At 37.8% G+C, this 15,502-nt stretch overlaps 3 protein-coding genes across 3 annotated transcripts; 2 read left to right on the top strand and 1 right to left on the bottom strand.

The window, feature by feature from the left end:
* Positions 1-4,225: 4,225 nt before the first annotated feature.
* Positions 4,226-5,585, bottom strand: LOC118333926 (tripartite motif-containing protein 16-like protein). Its single transcript, XM_035669748.1, has 4 exons — positions 5,534-5,585; positions 4,973-5,035; positions 4,735-4,877; positions 4,226-4,654 (listed from the first exon to the last, which is right to left on the bottom strand). The coding sequence occupies exons 1-4, from the start codon at positions 5,583-5,585 to the stop codon at positions 4,226-4,228; spliced, it is 687 nt and encodes a 228-aa protein (XP_035525641.1).
* A 3,237-nt stretch (positions 5,586-8,822) lies between these two features.
* Positions 8,823-12,155, top strand: LOC118333915 (stonustoxin subunit beta-like). Its single transcript, XM_035669738.1, has 5 exons — positions 8,823-8,871; positions 10,953-10,979; positions 11,101-11,163; positions 11,257-11,399; positions 11,727-12,155. The coding sequence occupies exons 1-5, from the start codon at positions 8,823-8,825 to the stop codon at positions 12,153-12,155; spliced, it is 711 nt and encodes a 236-aa protein (XP_035525631.1).
* A 1,352-nt stretch (positions 12,156-13,507) lies between these two features.
* Positions 13,508-15,199, top strand: LOC118333904 (tripartite motif-containing protein 16-like protein). Its single transcript, XM_035669727.1, has 4 exons — positions 13,508-13,559; positions 14,424-14,486; positions 14,565-14,704; positions 14,789-15,199. The coding sequence occupies exons 1-4, from the start codon at positions 13,508-13,510 to the stop codon at positions 15,197-15,199; spliced, it is 666 nt and encodes a 221-aa protein (XP_035525620.1).
* The last annotated feature ends 303 nt before the right edge of the window (positions 15,200-15,502 follow it).

Below are 15,502 nucleotides of genomic sequence, written 5' to 3'. Positions count from 1 at the left end.
ATTTTAATTTTATTTCAATTGCCCCGAATTTATTCAACTGGAATTCCCATCACTAAAATGTATCCAGAGATGAGATAAGAGATGGCCCAGGCAACTTTTGCTGCATCACTAACAATTTGAAGGTGATGCTGTACCAATACTCAGCCATGTGACTGACAAAGGACAAAAAACCATCTGGTAGGGGACAATGATATAGTAATGTGGTTTGTCAAGGAGTCCATGTTCCATTGTGACTGAATATGGGTTGCTATAGTTTAACAGGTTTGATTGTAAAATATGTTGATGTATGGTGTTTTAAAATCCATTGTGTGCCCCTTTTAAATTTGGAGCACCTGCCCCTGTAAAGGTCTCTGCTCCGCCCTGCCTTTCTGTCAATTGCATGTGAGGTTGTGTCTCTTAAATTGGTTTGATCTGTCAAAGCTAGGGCTGCAATTAATCTAAATATTATCAAAATCACAGTATGGCCAAGTGCAATATCCAAATCTTAGAAACTGCAAATATTTTAATAAAAGGTAAAATGTGTGATAAAACCGCATTATACTGACATACTGTAGCTCTGTAGAGATACCCTGGCCTACAAATCTTGTTCTTACAAGTACAGACACCAACAAATTTCACAATTTCAATAAGTTTTTCAGTTAAGATTTAAGTTTGAATGCAAAAATGTTCACTGCCACACTAATTATCAATCATATTACAATCATCATATTACAATCGCAATATCTGCAACAACAACAACAAAAAAACAAAAAATAAAACACATCATGCAGTCCTTAACCTGAGTTTTTAACAATAGACCAACCAAAGTTCATTAAAAACTAACTGTGTACGGTGACAATACACAATCAATGTCCAGGAAACACATCCTGTTATATAACTTCACTTATACTAAAGATAAAATACCCACATGCACCATGAGGGGACATTTAACCACCAGGGACTACAAGCAAGACACAGACAGAGAGTATCTAACTCACCTTACATAATGTCAAACCTCCACCCTCTCGCTTCCTCCTTGGAGATAAAGTATCCATATCACATTCCTATAATGTCCCACTGCACTTGTTGCTTTGATGGCCATTGTTAAATTGTTCACAGAACTCCTCCATAGCTTTCCATTCCTTCCATTGCTGCAAGCTAACCACTCTCAAAATTTGCTGCTTTTTTTATTAGAAACACTGGAAAACTACCTGGTAGCAAACTGTCTTTTGTTTTATTTAAATGATGTTGTTGTTGACTTTCTGTTGTTTATTGCATTCACTTTTTTTCCCCAGAGTTGTCTCACAGCTGCCCTTACATTTAATTTGTGTTTGCTTCCTTTAGACTTTGGTAAAGGTGTAATGCCATCTTTGAGCACACAGACCGACTGATATTCAGCAGCCATTACAACCCAGAGGGGAGCTGTTTCACTCATTTGATTAAACTCCGGACTGCAACAGCGACATAAGAAGTTTATGTTTTGTAACAGAGAAAAACTATTAAATCTTTTTTATTAAAATGACAGTGAGGAAGTCCTGGATTGCTCTTGGTTCTGAGAGAAAAAGTGCAATTCCTTAAGGGAACCACAGGGGGATCCAGAGCTTTTGGCACAACTTGTTATACGGACGAGAGTCGGTGGGGGGAGACAAACACAACTTTAGATCCTCTCAACCAAACTGTCAGAGAAGGCTTTCAACCTGTAACTGCAGTCCTGTCAACAACAGTAAATAAATACATTTTGGGAGTTAGTTGGTGGGACAGTAGGAAGCATTGCAAGAAAAATAATAAGTCTGACATTTGTGTTGGGGTTTTTAGTGTTGTTGTTTTGTTGTTGTTGTTTTTTTGCTGTTTTGTTGTTAATATACAAAAGTTTTTTAGCTCAAAGTAATGCTTGAACTTAACTTTTTTTTATCACTCTGCCTTATACACTCCTGTGATGGTGGTTGCACAAACATTTTGGATCCACAGCTCACAAGCCTCCTGATAACCACAGTGATTTAAAAAAAAAAACACACTAACTTAACAAGCTAATATGAGTAATGTATACATAAGCCTTGACATGTATACCTAAGGTGTATTATATGCATGTATAATTAATCACTCCTTTTCCCTTATGCCCCTTATAAAGTTCATCTGTATGCCCAGACTGTGGAAAACTGTACTTACTGATCTCTAATATTATGAAGAAAACCACTGAACCTAGCATTGAGTTTAGTCCTGCATCTTCTGTCTTATGTTCCATCAACTCTCCTTTATCCATGCACCCTCATTGGCCCTATTTGTGTGCTCGCAAGTGATCTTGTTTATTGCTTCCCAGGATCTGCTTTCATGTCACCAGCCTAATCCTCTGGCTGCCTCGCTCAGTGTTAACAGGGGAAGGTGAAGAATGAAAGATCCAGAGCAGCTGAAGGTATGGTAGAGTTTGAATGCTTCACATGACATTGATGGATTAATGTTCCTATGCTGTAAGCTTGTATTTATAAATCATGACTTATTGCCTGAGGACAACACAAAGCAATGCATCTTTTAGAAAAAAAAATCATGTCTTCTTTTAAGAATATTTAGTGTGACAAGTTGACTGGCTGTTAATCAATATGAAGCTTGTTCTGTTTTTTTAACTCTCTTTTCATAAACACATTAGCTTCTGAAAGCGCAGATATAGATATACTTACTTTCTCCTCTGGTGGGTTTTAATATATTTGGGATGTTGCAATTGGAGTGGCCAACTGTCCCTGCACTGCTGACAGCCTAAAGCAGTGACAGTCAACTTTAGGCCCCTTCAACCATTTTAAAATTCACAATGAAAATTATTCAATTCACACTGGGAATTAGTAAATGTTCAATTATGTCCCTTTGGCTGTCAGTTGGGAAATTTCATGTTAGCCTCTCAGCGATCTATGTAGTGCACTGAAACGGCAACATTTCACATGTCACATGGTTCACATACACCTGGCCTGTGCAGGGCTGCAGTGACTGAATTTGCCTCTTGTCAAGTGAGGACAGTAAACGTTGAAAGGTTAACAATGAAAAATTGACAGATGAATTTGTCTTGATTTTGCCACTTCATACCAATCCTAAAGCACTGTGTGTAATTTGCCAAATGACAACTGCAAGGTTGCAAATATCAGAGCAGTCAAAACACGGTAGCTCCAGCACTGTTTTCCCGCCTGGTATCACCGCAACAAAAGAGAAGATTACGACTTTGAAGTTGTCTTATTATGCCACATCAAATATAATCATTTTAGACCTATCTCTATATGACCAAGTACCCTAATTTTTTTGTGCATGTGCTGCTGATTTGTATCCATATGTATTGTATACAAAAGTTAACTGAGAGTGAAATTGATTGCAATGAAGTTCAATGAACTACACAAGTTTAATGTGAGGTGTAAATAAAATAATTTTTTTGTGGGGAGGGGCTTTATTAGATAGGTCACTTTATTAGATAGGTCACTTTATTAGATAGGACAGCTGAAGAAAAACAAGAAAGGGAGAGAGAGGGGATGACACGCAGCAAAGGGCACTGCAGCAAGGACTCAGCCTTGGTACATACATAATTTGTCACTACCTTAATTAATGTTTAAATTAAAACTGATTTCATGGGGCGCCCTGGAAGCTCACCTGATAGAGCTGCAACCCCATGAAATTATAATTATATAAATCATTTAATTTAAACATTAGGTAGTGACAGATTACAGTGCTATGACTCAAAAAGTAAGCAACTATACATTTATTTTATATCTTATATCCTTACCATTAACTTGAGAGTTAAATAAAACAGTACAAGACAGCTGGCATTTTCCTCTTCTGTGGCTAAAGGATTAACTATAGTTCCCAACTTTTAACTTGGTGATATTTAATGTGTGGGAGTAAAACTTTAAAATGTATTTTATTCAAATAAAGTCACACAAAATACTATTATTGATTTACAAAATGCAGAATATAATGGAATATACCAGAATATACAATCCACAATGCTACAATATACATATATATGACACCTCTAAACAGTATTTGACATTCAGTTTTGACAAAATGAAAACACAAACACAAATAGCAGCTTCTTGATAAATACGTAGTTCTATAAAGATTTTGATTTTGAATAGTCCTGGTTTTCTTTTATCTTTTTGCATTATACCAAAATATGCATTGCAGATTAATATATTTTTAGCTTAAATTATGTATTGAAAATGAAATTTAAATGGAAATGTAAGAAAATAGAAATGGAGGAGACGTACTCTTTACTTTACTCCTCTTGTTTAACTAAGGAACATGATGACTTTTGTCCAACCCAGAAACCTGCCAACATCCTCCCCTTAAAGGAGTTCTTAATCTGCTGTAGCAGCCTGATCTCCTTTGTTCCTTCACTCGCCTCTCCTTCCTTCACTTCTTCAACTGCATAGAAACTGATGATACCAGCTGGATGGTCAAGGTATACCCCGATGGTGGTGCATTTTGGAATTTCCCAGATTTCTGTGTTAATGCCGTTGAACCACAACTGGTAGTGGGACCCACCCCACCCAAGACCCCAGGACTCTTCATTCTCTCCCAGCCCGCAGGGTCCGTCGCTTCCCCTCCTTCCCGCCCCTTCATAGGCTACTCCAACGACCACCCATCCTGAGTATTTCACTTCCCAGTAAGCTCGGAAGCCCAGGATACCTTCTTTGCAAAGGACCTTAAAGAGGAAAAAAGAGGATGAAATTAGTTGAGCACAGTAAAAGTATTTTATGTCTGAATTTGTTATTTAAAACCTACCTGAGGGGCATGCTCATATCTCTCTGGCCGGTCCAGAACAGGACAAGTGACATCATCAGTCATACGCGACACCTTGGATCCAAACTCTGTGATCCACAGCATCTTATTGGCTGTCTTGTCATCCAGGGAAAGGTTGATCCAGTCTGAGTGATGTGGAAGATTTGTAGCCATGACAATCAGAAAAAGAAACTACATATTATGAGAGCGAGATTTTGCAAATTTAAAAGATTGTTCTTACGTTTTAGAAGATCAGCTCTGCATGTGGGCTCAGGGATGTTGGGCTCGTAGTCTGGGATATTTTCTGATGAGAAAAGACACATTATGTAAGACCATAATTAGATGATAGAGTACAGAAAAAGCAGATCCGCCTTAAAAATGCATTTAACCCTTTTAAGAGGTAAGCCTGAGTGTGTTCACAGCTTGCTCTTTAAAACACTGAAAGTAATATTTTTCCATGGTTTACTTTAAAATTGTATCTATTTGAGAAGCTGCTTCTTTAGATTTTGTGTCTGTTAATATAAAACAAGCATGACTGCCAGCAATTCTACTTATTAGAGACTTGTAATTATAATATAATAATAATGTAATTGCATACTAACAATATACAGAAACTGTTCAAACGGTCAAAGTTAAGAACTCTACTCTAATCTCTAAAAAACTCAACAAAAGAGACAGATCTTCATCCAGTGGTATTCATTCTGGCTCAAGAACGAACACAGTGGCACTAACCAATTTGTGCTCCAGTCTAATGAAACCAGAGTACTCTATATTATCATGCATTATCCAAGAGTTCACTCACCAGGTCTGCCGGTTGCAGGCATGATTCTCTTACTGGGAGCACTGGTTGGCATCTTTATCACTTCTTCCCGCCACGTTAAGATTTCCTGAATGTTTGCGTCTGTCAGCGGCGTACTACTGCAATGATGCAAACGGGGACTTTATATACCTCCCAGAAAAGGGGGCATTAAAGGTTTTGGGGGCCCCTGGGGCTCCCTAAGAGAAATTTTGGTAAGGTATGCAGAGATAATGTGCTCACTAATGGGCATGCCACAGAGCCTGCCAAACCGGGATATTCACGTCTGTGCCAACACCTGACCCCCTGACCCATATTTATTTGAGTTTGCTTACACAATTATCCTGTCATCTCTTTGTAATTAAACACACTTCTTGATACCGATACCTGTACAGGAATGCGGTCATCCTGTACAGAACAGAGGGGTTACGTAAGCACTGGAAAAACAGAGCTTAATGGCACTTTGAGACCTTATAGAAATGGGGAGAAACCTGGTTCAGTGGAGCTCATCTCTGGTAATTCTGGGCACGTTTTAAGAACACTTCAAGGTAGAGATATAATAAATGAATGAAAATGTGAGAGATGTATTTTTTCTCTCATTCAAGACTTAGAATTCTGCTATTAACCTGTTTATACATCTGCACATTTTGTGTTTTTCCTCATTAACTGCATTCTGTAAAAGTATAGTTCCACCTTACTGCAAGATATTCAGACCTATAGACTCTCTGAAAGGTTGAAACGGAACTGAAGTCATGACCTTGTCCATCCAGAACAGCCACTGAACAGGGTCATAGCTCAGTCTTTTGGCACAGATCGCATGTCTGTCAGCAGTGTTTTGAAAGCACATGGTGCCTCTGGTTTCTGGGCATCCTATGAGAGGACAGTTAGAGGAACTCAGATAAGTACACATCTATCCCCCACACTCTCCTCTCCTTTATTTACAATAAATCCCATTGGGCAGTCTGGGACAGCTCTGACACTACGGTTCCTGGTATGTAGTGTTTAGTATGTCAGTTGCACTGCAATCAGCGCCCCAGTCAGTCATCTGCTTGGGCAGGCAGGAACACAAGAAGGACGAGACAGCCTTGACTAGAGGTTTGGCATGGTGCCAGAACAGTAAACACTGCAGACACACAGCCGGCGGTGGAGAGCATATCACAAGAAAGGGTTTACGATCAGCCACATGCTTTTTCTTTTAATCCAGGCCGTGAGCATTAAAGCATTCAATTGTATATGGTTGATGTGATAATGCAGGTCAAGAGCATAGCTAAGCCTGGTATGAAGAACTGAGGAACTTTTAATCAAGTGACTCGTCTAAGTATTTAGGTTGTTCGTGTGTATTTATATACATGCATTTAGAGCTTGTATACCCTACGTTCCAAAGTATGGTTATCAGCTGTTACATAATATCATGTATGTAATTGACTTATTAATGCTTATATTCTCATGATAAAAGTCTCCTGTTTGTACTGTGCTTCTTCATCACTAAATTCAAATTCAATGTTGTTCTATAGATGATGCACTGTAAATAATTGACAGTTGGTTCAACTTAAATATATAAGTTTATTTGCTGCCTTACAATATGTGAGTTAATTGAACTTAAGTTAAGTAATTAGTTTAAAGTATTATTTGAGTTGTAAAACTAATTGAGAGTTAACTGAACTTGAAAAAGCACGTCCAATAAGCTTAAGATATTAAGTTAAACCAGACAAGACAAGTTGAGTCAGACACAAACATTACAAACAAATTTTATTCATCAGTTTGATGAATCCGTTATTGTTTTCACACAAAGAACTGCAGCTGCAGCTGCTCCTGTTGAAGCTACTTTGTTCCCGCATTGGCCCAAAGACAATACTTCAAACTGCTTCAAAACAATTTGTACAATTTTTTGTTTAAGTGGATAGGGACTGAATTCACTACTAACCTTCATCATGGTTCTCAATGTTTTCATTATTGTGAAAACAAACAAATGTGACATATCTAGATATATCTATCTAGACATATCTAGATATATTAGTAGCTCAGTGTGTAGGGACTCGTTCAAGTCCACAGACCACAAAATATGGAGGTGTTGACTGGGTAGCTAGAGCAGGGTGCCCAGTTTCACCTCCTCGGCCATTCACCTGTCCGAGGTGCTTCAAGGCAATGTGCAACCTAACCCTGAAACTGCTCATGGGGCGCTGGTAACGCAGCAGCCCCATCACTCCACCATCTCTCCCCTTTGCATGTGCATTAAGTGTGCATTTCTGTGTGTATAAAAGAAAGAGTGAAAAAAACAATTTCCCCCTAGATATCCTAAAGTATATCTTCTTCTTCTTCAACTCATCAAGTCAGGTTAGAGGAAAACATATTTATAAGATCTGAAGATAAAAACAAGAAATGTTAGGTAGAATTAACTCAAACTAAATAAACATGTATATTTACGTTAAGTTAATAAGAAAAGATGAGTTAATTCCACTAAATTTCTGTCTGAATTTTAACAGTGTGCAAATTAGGTAATATATTAATATTATATTATACATATTAATGTGATAGTATCTTAGTATCTATATATGTACAAATAGTGTATTTGAATGTGATCACTGAAGTAATTTACCTACAAAAAATCTTCTTCCCTGATATTTCTATATAATCAAGTTAAACCTATAATAAAAGTTTTTATGGACTTATATTTATACAGCTGTATAAATGAAAACATGACAAAAATAATATTTTGAAATTTTTTTTAGAGGTCTAGGGTGTAACATTTAGAAGGATCTATCACAGAAATGGAATATAATATTCATAGGTATGTTTTTGTTACCTTTATTAATATATATATATATATATATATTCACTTTTTACACATTTAAATTGTGAACTTTGCACCTGTTGCACCTCATACTGCTGTGCAGCTGTATACTCAGAAACGTTTGTGCGTGTGTGTATGCATACACAAATCAACCCGTCCACCATCGATGCATCATAGCTGTCACTGTGCAATGTGGAGAGATCAGTGGTAATGATGTATAGAGAAGGGGGCGGGTTTTACTACAGACATCGAAGCATCTATCCAACCTTTTTAAGGAAAAAAACATACATGCACAGCTCCAATTACAAGTCTCACCCCTCCCTATTGGCAAGTTTTATCACATGCTCATGTCCACGTCACCGGCTAGGATTCCTTCACCCATGTTCTGCATTAAAAGTATATAAGAGTGGCATTAAGCTGTCACACAGTAGAGCCAGCAGAGACTCATCACACTCAGAAAGACCAGTGACATCAGGCTGAGACAGGCTTACTGCTGGTATCAAGATGCCCACCACCACAAGAATCATTTCTGACACCCGGAATTCAGATAAAGGTGAACTTAATTTTCTGCCTTTCACACAACTTAGAATCACTGGTTTAAACACATTTTTCATGCTATATCTAAATAGTTTGAACATATCCACCTACATTTTTGAACAAATTAAAGATTCATCCACTTTTCTGTCAAATTAAACCTTTGACTTGCAGCATTAGTGTGATTTAATACATTTAATGCCGAAATCATTATTAGCAATGCTTTAAATGTACTGCTTTAATAACCTCAGCCTGTGCAGCGGTGAGTTTTTTTTTTCTTATCCTCAGAGGCACATCTTGAATGAGTGGGTCACTAGAGTTTATGTCTGCGTGAAAAGGACAATATTTCACTGGCTGATTTCATGCTTGTCGTTATGAGAGGCGTATAATGGTTTTATTGCCTGGGAGCAAGTGTCTGCCAGTGTCAACATCATCTGCATTATAAAAGATTTAACATGCTGCATGTATTTAACATGCTGTATGTACAGTATAATGTTTGTCCTAACAATAGGTGACACTGAGCGGGACTGTAGTTGGGGTATTCAGTATAATCTAGCCTGAACTCTCTGGCGTCAGCCTCTATAGACTGTGTTATCATGACAACAAGGAGAATAGTAGTAGACTCATGTGGACGCATGATTTGCAGAGTCTTTAGAATAGATCTAATCTATAATGTTAGCTAGCAATCCAGCTTCTTGCCTATAATGAAATAGATTGTAGTATTAATACAAAATGTACTTCCTTACACACTTAAATTTGGCAATATCACAATCAAAATAGATGCAGAGAGGAGTAAATCACCCATAATCAAAAACATAAATTCAAATACCATCACAACTTAACTAACAAGCCCAGTACAGATTGCCAAAGTGGGGTTGAGGCTGCCTCTCAGCTTAAATGTTTTGTATGGTGTCAGATCGTAATGAGAACAGACAAAGCAGTTGTTTTTCACCACCTTGTGCTATATTCAGACAGGTGGCTTAACATTCTCACACGGTCTCTCTCAGCCTCCAGTCAACACAGAGATAAATATCAGCTCATTTAGACGTGACACGAATACTGCGTGGCGCAAAAATAACCGTTAAGTTTGAAAAATTTTGATAATGATGACAAGGAGATTTACATGCACTGGCAGAGTGCAGCCTTACCTTGAACTCTGTAATTCATTTTCTTAAAATGCATTACTGCTTTTACTTTTTTTCTCTTTCTCGACAAGATAAACTAACATTAATATTCTACAGTAAAATGATGTCAATGTGTGAATGATTGATAGTTTATTTTAGAGGCGATGTTGCTTGTTGATATAAATAAAACACGTTGACATCTTAATCCTGAGGGGATTAAGTGTCTCCTCTTCTTGAGCTCCATCCTTAACAAAAAAGATACTGGAGGCTGAATGTTTACACATGATACCGAAGTATTAGTTACAAAATTGGCATTACGGATAAGCATGTTGTGTAACTATAATGTATCAAATATTACTTAAAGGAAAGTTACAATACTGCCACCTGTAATTAAGCTTAATTTGAATCTAATTATTTTCTTTCTGTGTTACTATAAGCTCCTTTTATTAAAGTCCCCTATGTAATTAAGTTTAGGGAAGTACAAGTCAATAATCATAACAAAAGCTCCATTGCAATACAGACACTTTTGACTTGAGTTAAGATTTAAAATGCAATCTATCACTTTTTGGATGACTTTACTTTACCTCAATAAACAAAAGCTGGCTCTACACCCTCAAGTCATCTGATCTGGGGACACAGATCATGTCCCCTCTTCTTATCTGATAAACTGCTCCGAGGTTCACGCTGCGCTCTAGAGTGACCAAAGTATCCTGCAGTATGTGAGGTGTCTTGATCATTCCAACCGCCTGGCATGAATCAACCCCTGGCTCCTGAAAGCATGCTGTTGCTGATGTGATGATCTGACAGAGGCAGATGGTTTTCTAAGTATACTCTGTTTTTGCAGTCACTTCATCATCTGTTGAGACGCACCTGACACATACCGCTGCCTATAGTATATATAACAGCCAAGTACTGTATGTCAGCCTTAATATAGGTTGCTCAGGTGAAAAACATATTTTTGTTTATTCTTTTGCAGCAAAAAAAGCCAAAAATGGAAACACAGGTAAGGCAGTCACCTTATTATGGTCTCTTTGAAATGTCTGAAATGCAGATCAAACATCCATCTATAGCTCCTATCCTTGTCTGATATTTGACTGATGTTGTTTTATCTCTCATTTATTCAGAGAATATCCCGGCCTACGAACCAAATATCCCTGAGCCAAAATGCAGAGCTGATCTCATCAAACGTAAGATTCTTACTATTTAACTTTTTTTTTATCCTTAAAAAATTGTGCCAATTTTTTTTTTCATTGGATTATTATCTCCTTCTGTTTATTCAGACTGGTTTAACCTCTCCCTGGATGACAAGACAGCCAATAAGATGCTGTGGATCACAGAGGGTGGTGCGAAGGTGGCCCGTATGACCGATGATGCCACTTGTCCCGTCTTGGATAGACCAGAGAGATATGAGTATGCTCCACAGGTACAGTATAAAGATGTCATTTGATTATTTTGAATTTGGATGAAATTACAGTGCTTCAAATATATTTTCTCAAGTGCCATGAACTTGTCATCACCATGCCACAGACACTGGAGTTTGATGTGATTGTAAAACACAGGCAGCAGTATTACGAACCAGAGGGCTGTCCCCCTGTGTTTATTTAGATCCTGAGCCAACTGGTTTGGCATTGCACAGCGGAGAAAGCAAAGCTGCTTTAAATTCTCCACAGTGGCAGGCAGCCACAATAAATCACAGGTTATGTAAGATTACCTCTAAATTATGATGTCAATCTCATCCACGCTCCAAAAGGTTCTTTGCAAAGAAGGCATCCTGGGCTTCCGAGGCTACTGGGAGGTAGAGTTTTCAGGATGGGTCGTGGTGGGGGTCGCCTACGAACGAGCAGGAAGGAGGAACAGCGACGGGTCCTGTGGCCTGGGAGAGAACGAGGAGTCCTGGGGTCTTGGGTGGAGTGGTTCCAGCTATAATGCCTGGCACAAAAGCCAGAGTATAGAGATCACAGGGATTCCTAAGTGCTCCAGAATTGGTATATACCTTGACCAGCCTGCTGGTATCCTTAATTTCTATGCTGTGGAGGAGGTGATGGAGGGAGAAGAGAGCACTGGAGGGAAGGAGGTTCAACTTTTGCAGCAGATTAATGGCTCCTTTGAGGAGAAAATCATACCAGGTTTCTGGATAGGGCCACAGTCACACTGTTTGATCATAAAGAATGAGGAATAAAGGACTGAATCAACATTATATTATCATATAAAAATATTTAATCTTTTTGTAATGAAGCTACCGTTATGGCAGCCTTAAACAAAAAATGACTGGACACCAACACAGTCACATATGACTTCCATTGGAACATTTACTAACGACTTAAGCATGCATTAATCCTATGCACATTATATCCCACTTAAAACATAAGTGCACATGATATTCCTTATATACAGTATATGTGAAGCAGATATATAGTACATATGTTAGTACATTTCATTAAAGGGAACAAAGAGCAGTTCAGTTGGGATTCACCTACCCCTGAACCACTCGAGGTCTATACTGATATATTTATATGTATTTTTATTCCTCCATTGTTATTATTTGCTAAGAATGTATTGGGTCACCTACTTTGGTATGAATGTATACAGAATTTGAATATGCAAAAGTTGAAATAAATAATAAAACACTGAGCAACACACATTTTGTCCTGGTTTCTAAATATTAATATAAGAGATTGACAGCAAAAAGTAAAAATGCTGCACAATGAATTTCCTTTATCAGTTTATTGATAATAGAGGAAACAGGTGTTTGTTTGACTTACTGTGGTCTATAAGCTGACAGTTACATTCCCTGGAGCTAGGCTTGTGGCATCATATACCACCTAAATAGTATATGTAATATTGAAATTGACAAAAATGAAGGCAAACACACAATATTTGCACACATGTGAATCCTTTGCATCTATGGAGGTGGAGCAATTGTGGCACAAGTAAAATGTTGCCACATGATTTATGATTACTTTAGTGTTGTTTTTTAAACTTGAACACGTACTTATTTTCTTATTAAACAAATACTGATGTTCTTGACGCAAGACTCTGTAACTCAGGTTTTTAGTCTGGGTGCAGAAATTAAAAATAGATGGATTATATGGGTCATAGATCATCTTCTGCAACTTAGTGTTTTGAGTTTGACTAAGGTGTCTTTGTCTGTGTGATTCTGCTTCCATCTGTACCACTCGTGTTGACAACACTGACAAGACCAGATTCTGAATCTTACTTTCAGTCCTGTTTGCAACCACCTTCTTGCCTTTCTGAACAGACTCCTAAGGTTTCAATGGTGTCAAATGCCTGTGCCAGCCTCACATATATCCATATGTGAAAGTCAAGTGCATACACCCCCTTGACCTCGGCTGAGAAACTGTTCCACCTGTTGACCTCAACAGGTCTTTCACACATTCCTAAAGGCCCCTTGCCTCATTTTGACTGAGGGTATAAAAGCCAAGTGGAAGCCAAAGACTTCGCACCTTTCCTTTGGATGAATCAAAGAATTTTAAAGCCTGTGCTCGTGGATAATTAACACACAGCCTCAAGATGCCAGCTAGACCCAATTCTACAATAATCCTCTCAGAGACCAACAAACCAGGTACAACAAGTTCTGTACATTCTATTTACATTAAAAAAGTATAAATTTTAATGTAACAAACGTGTTTCCTCTGAAAAGGGTAATTTATTTATTTTGTTACTGACAGATATGTGCGTCAGCATAGTGTTTAAGCTGTCTATAATTTACTTTACAGTTTGATGCTGAACTTTTCTTATTTAACATTGTTGTCTCTGCCTGCTATTATTTGGATGGTGCTAGCTGTATTTTAAAACACTGCATTTTGGAGTGTGTTTACATGCACTCCAAAAATCCCTCATTATGTGGAATAAGCAAATGATTGCTGTAGTACCAAAGTGAGTGAGAAATTATGTCACATAAGAGTTTTCTATCATTTAAGACCTTAATTACAGTACATGTTTGTTTGACTTTTTCCGTAAAAGATGTACAGTATAATATATTGGAATGAATAACTCAAAAGTATCAAATAAGAATCATAGGGATGATTATACCTTCGGCCATAGCAGGGATACTAATCATTGTGTCATTTGAGGACTTTTAGTCTCACTCACAATTGGTCTCAAAAGTTTATGAACAACTTTTTTATTCTATGTATTATATTCTATTTTATTTTTCTTATTAATGCCATGATAATGCTAAAATTCCTCATCAAGTACAGCGTTTCATGTCAGGGTTTGTTAGTGGGTTGTGATTGTGTGAAACAGGAAACTAACTCTTCACATCCTCACAGTTTAACCTTCGGCCTTAACCTTTTTAGGGAAGAAAGTTAAATCCAACAAGAATGAGACGACAAAACGAGGTAATGGACTCACATGCGTTTGCCTATTCATAATCTTTATGCACTCAGCATAAGTTTGTACATAAGCTGATTTCCTCTCCTTGCAGAAAAAGTTCCCATTTATGTGCCGAACATCCCAGAGCCAACGAGCAGAGCTGAGCTCATGAAGCGTAAGAGCAGATTTTTTCAAATAGTCTAATGTTGCAATATTTTACAGTTTTGAAAAAAACATTGATTTTCTTCTGTAGATTGGATTAACTTGACTTTGGACGATAAGACTGCCAACAAGATGTTGTGGATTTCTGACAGTGGCTCTAAGGTGTGCCGTAGAACTGAGGAGGTTTGTCCTGTCCTGGATAGACCAGAGAGATACGAATATTCTCCACAGGTAAGTCGGAAAATAACACAAATACAGTTACAGGCTATCTGTTAAAGAAACAAATGGTTTTTCACAATTCACATTGCTTCAAAGGTGGTGTGCAAAGAGGCTATCTGGAACATGAGGGCCTACTGGGAGGTGGTGTACTCTGGGTGGGCGGTAATTGGAGCCGCCTATGAAGGAGCAGGACGGAGGGCACATTCTGGGCCAAGTGGTCTTGGAGAAAATGAGGAGTCCTGGGGTCTATGTTGGTCAGGAACGCGTTACCAGATCTGGTTCAATGGTATGAACAAAGACATAAATGACGTCCCGCAATGCTCCACAATTGGAGTTTACATCGACCAGCCTGCAGGGATCATAAGCTTTTATGTTGTTACTGGTGAGGGGGCAGAGCGGGAGGTGCAGCTGTTGCATAAAATTAAGACTTCTATTGAGAAAAATATTCTACCAGGTTTTTGGATGGGGATTCAGTCCTCATGCGAAATACTGAAGAGACTGGAATGAACTGCTAAAGCTAAAACTTATCAAATCTGTGTTGAGAATGCTACAGTCAGGTTTTAATACATTTGTGTTAACTGTGGCTAATATATTCCTGTAACTCTTATTTAATAATGATATTTTCTATCAAATCTGCATCAGTTCTTTTCTGTTTGTGGAGGGCTGTCAGGGCTTGTTAAAAGATATTTTTTCATTTATGTGTACTTTTTTGTCTGATACTCCTTTATTATACTGTATGTTGGTTATATAACATCAGATTGGATATTTATGAACTGATTGAATTGAAATTGAATTGAATTATGATATTTA

This window comes from Morone saxatilis, unplaced genomic scaffold, assembly GCF_004916995.1.
Source record: "Morone saxatilis isolate NCDOM2014 unplaced genomic scaffold, NCSU_SB_2.0 Contig1, whole genome shotgun sequence".
Taxonomy (NCBI): Eukaryota; Metazoa; Chordata; class Actinopteri; family Moronidae; genus Morone; species Morone saxatilis.
This window is presented reverse-complemented; position numbering and strand designations above follow the sequence as displayed.